The sequence below is a fragment of the Phalaenopsis equestris genome, unplaced genomic scaffold, assembly GCF_001263595.1.
Source record: "Phalaenopsis equestris unplaced genomic scaffold, ASM126359v1 Scaffold000002, whole genome shotgun sequence".
NCBI lineage: Eukaryota > Viridiplantae > Streptophyta > Magnoliopsida > Asparagales > Orchidaceae > Phalaenopsis > Phalaenopsis equestris.
The window spans coordinates 71,219,237-71,220,969 of record NW_018164444.1 but is presented as its reverse complement, the minus strand read 5'-3'; the positions used below and the strand labels follow the sequence as shown (position 1 = coordinate 71,220,969).

The window sequence follows — 1,733 nt, the reverse complement described above, 5'->3', positions numbered from 1 at the left end:
AAAAATAATTTTTTATTATAAACGACCATTGAAAGGTCAATTTTTATAATTTTTTTATTAAAACCGTCTATCACAAAGAAGTTTTATATTCATAAAATTTTCTAAGCTCTGAATAAAAAAAAAATAGTTAGGGGAGCACCTTTCTAAAATTATGCCAAATTTATGCAACAGAACGGTAATTTTATCCATTAAGCTCATAATCGCCGTTTTTCTTCTACTTCGATAATATTACTCATATTATTATACGAGCAGAATTCGAACGGTAAAATACACATGCTTCCATCTGTAAACGAGCCTTATAGATTTGTGGAACAGAGTCTATTCTCTCTCCTCCACAAATGCAGACTTTCTGATCACCTATTCCAAATCCAATCCCAAATCATCATCCATGGCCTCCTCCAAAGTCGGCGCCTTGCTCCCAAATCCGCCATTGCCTTCTTTGAATCCAGCAATCCGCAATCCGCCCGTCAACTGTTCGATCAAATTCTTCAACCGGACACCGTTCTCTGGAACGTCATGTTCAAAGGCTCCGCAGAGGCCGGCCTCCACAGAGAGACGCTGCTGCTATTCACTCAAATGAAGAGGAGGGATGTAAGACCTAACCTCTTCACTTTTCCTTTTGTTATCAAGTCTTGTTCAATGATCCCTGCCCGTATGGCGGGAGATCAGGTTCATTGTTTTGCTTTAAAAACTGGCCTCAGATCGAACTTATTTGTCGGAACTTCCCTAATTGAAATGTATGCAATCAAGGTAGGAGCGGGGCTAGCTTATAAGATGTTTGAGGATATGCCTGAAAGAAATGTTGTTGTGTGGACTGCTATAATAAGAGCTTATATTGCTGTTGGTGATATGAAAAATGCTTTTAATCTTTTTAATCAGTTAGAAGAGCATGATGTGATAGTATGGGGCACCATGATTTCGGCTTTCATAGAACATGGAGATATTGCCACCGCAGAGGAGCTCTTTGCTAGTATGCCAGTGCGTGATGTTCAATCTTGGAATACTATGTTGTTTGGCTATGCCAATGTGGATTTTATTGGAGCTTGTGAGAGATTCTTTGCAATCATGCCTGTTAAGAATGTTTTCTCATGGAATGGGCTGATTCAAGGGCATGCTCGACATGGTAAGTTCTCGAATGTTTTGAATGTTTTCCATCAAATGCTTATTTCAACAAATATTAAGCCCAATGATGCTACTCTTTTGCTCGTGTTATCGTCATGTTCGAAGCTTGGTGCTCTCGATTGGGGGAGATGGATCCATTTGTATTCTAATAACAACGGATTCAATGGGAACATCTACATAAAAAATGGGCTCATCGACATGTATGCAAAATGTGGTTGCATCAACAGTGCAATCGATGTGTTCTCTGCAATGGAAAAGAGAGATGTCATTACTTGGAATTCTGATGGGATAACCTTTGTTGGAGTCCTGAGTGCCTGTGTCCACATGGGTCTTATCGAGAGAGGAATTCAATTTTTCAGAAACATGACAACGAGTTACTCTGTTGCTCCAGGGATTGAGCATTATGGCTGCATGGTGGACCTCCTTGGTCGAGTTGGCTTGCTTAATGACGCCATTTGCTTTGTAAAGGAGATGCCAATGGAGCCTGATGATGTTATTTGGAGTGCTCTGCTTGGGGCGTGTCGAGCATGGCGGCATATTTATTTAGCAGAGATAGCTATGAGTCGACTCGTGAGGCTCGTGCCTGATGATGCTGCCAATTATGTTGTGCT

General features: G+C 40.8%; 1 protein-coding gene across 1 annotated transcript; it reads left to right on the top strand.

Moving 5' to 3' along the window:
* Positions 1–206: 206 nt before the first annotated feature.
* Positions 207–1,397, top strand: LOC110035915 (putative pentatricopeptide repeat-containing protein At5g37570). The gene is made up of 2 exons (XM_020740254.1): positions 207–1,123; positions 1,228–1,397. The coding sequence occupies exons 1-2, from the start codon at positions 274–276 to the stop codon at positions 1,269–1,271; spliced, it is 894 nt and encodes a 297-aa protein (XP_020595913.1). The 5' UTR covers positions 207–273; the 3' UTR covers positions 1,272–1,397.
* Positions 1,398–1,733: the final 336 nt, after the last annotated feature.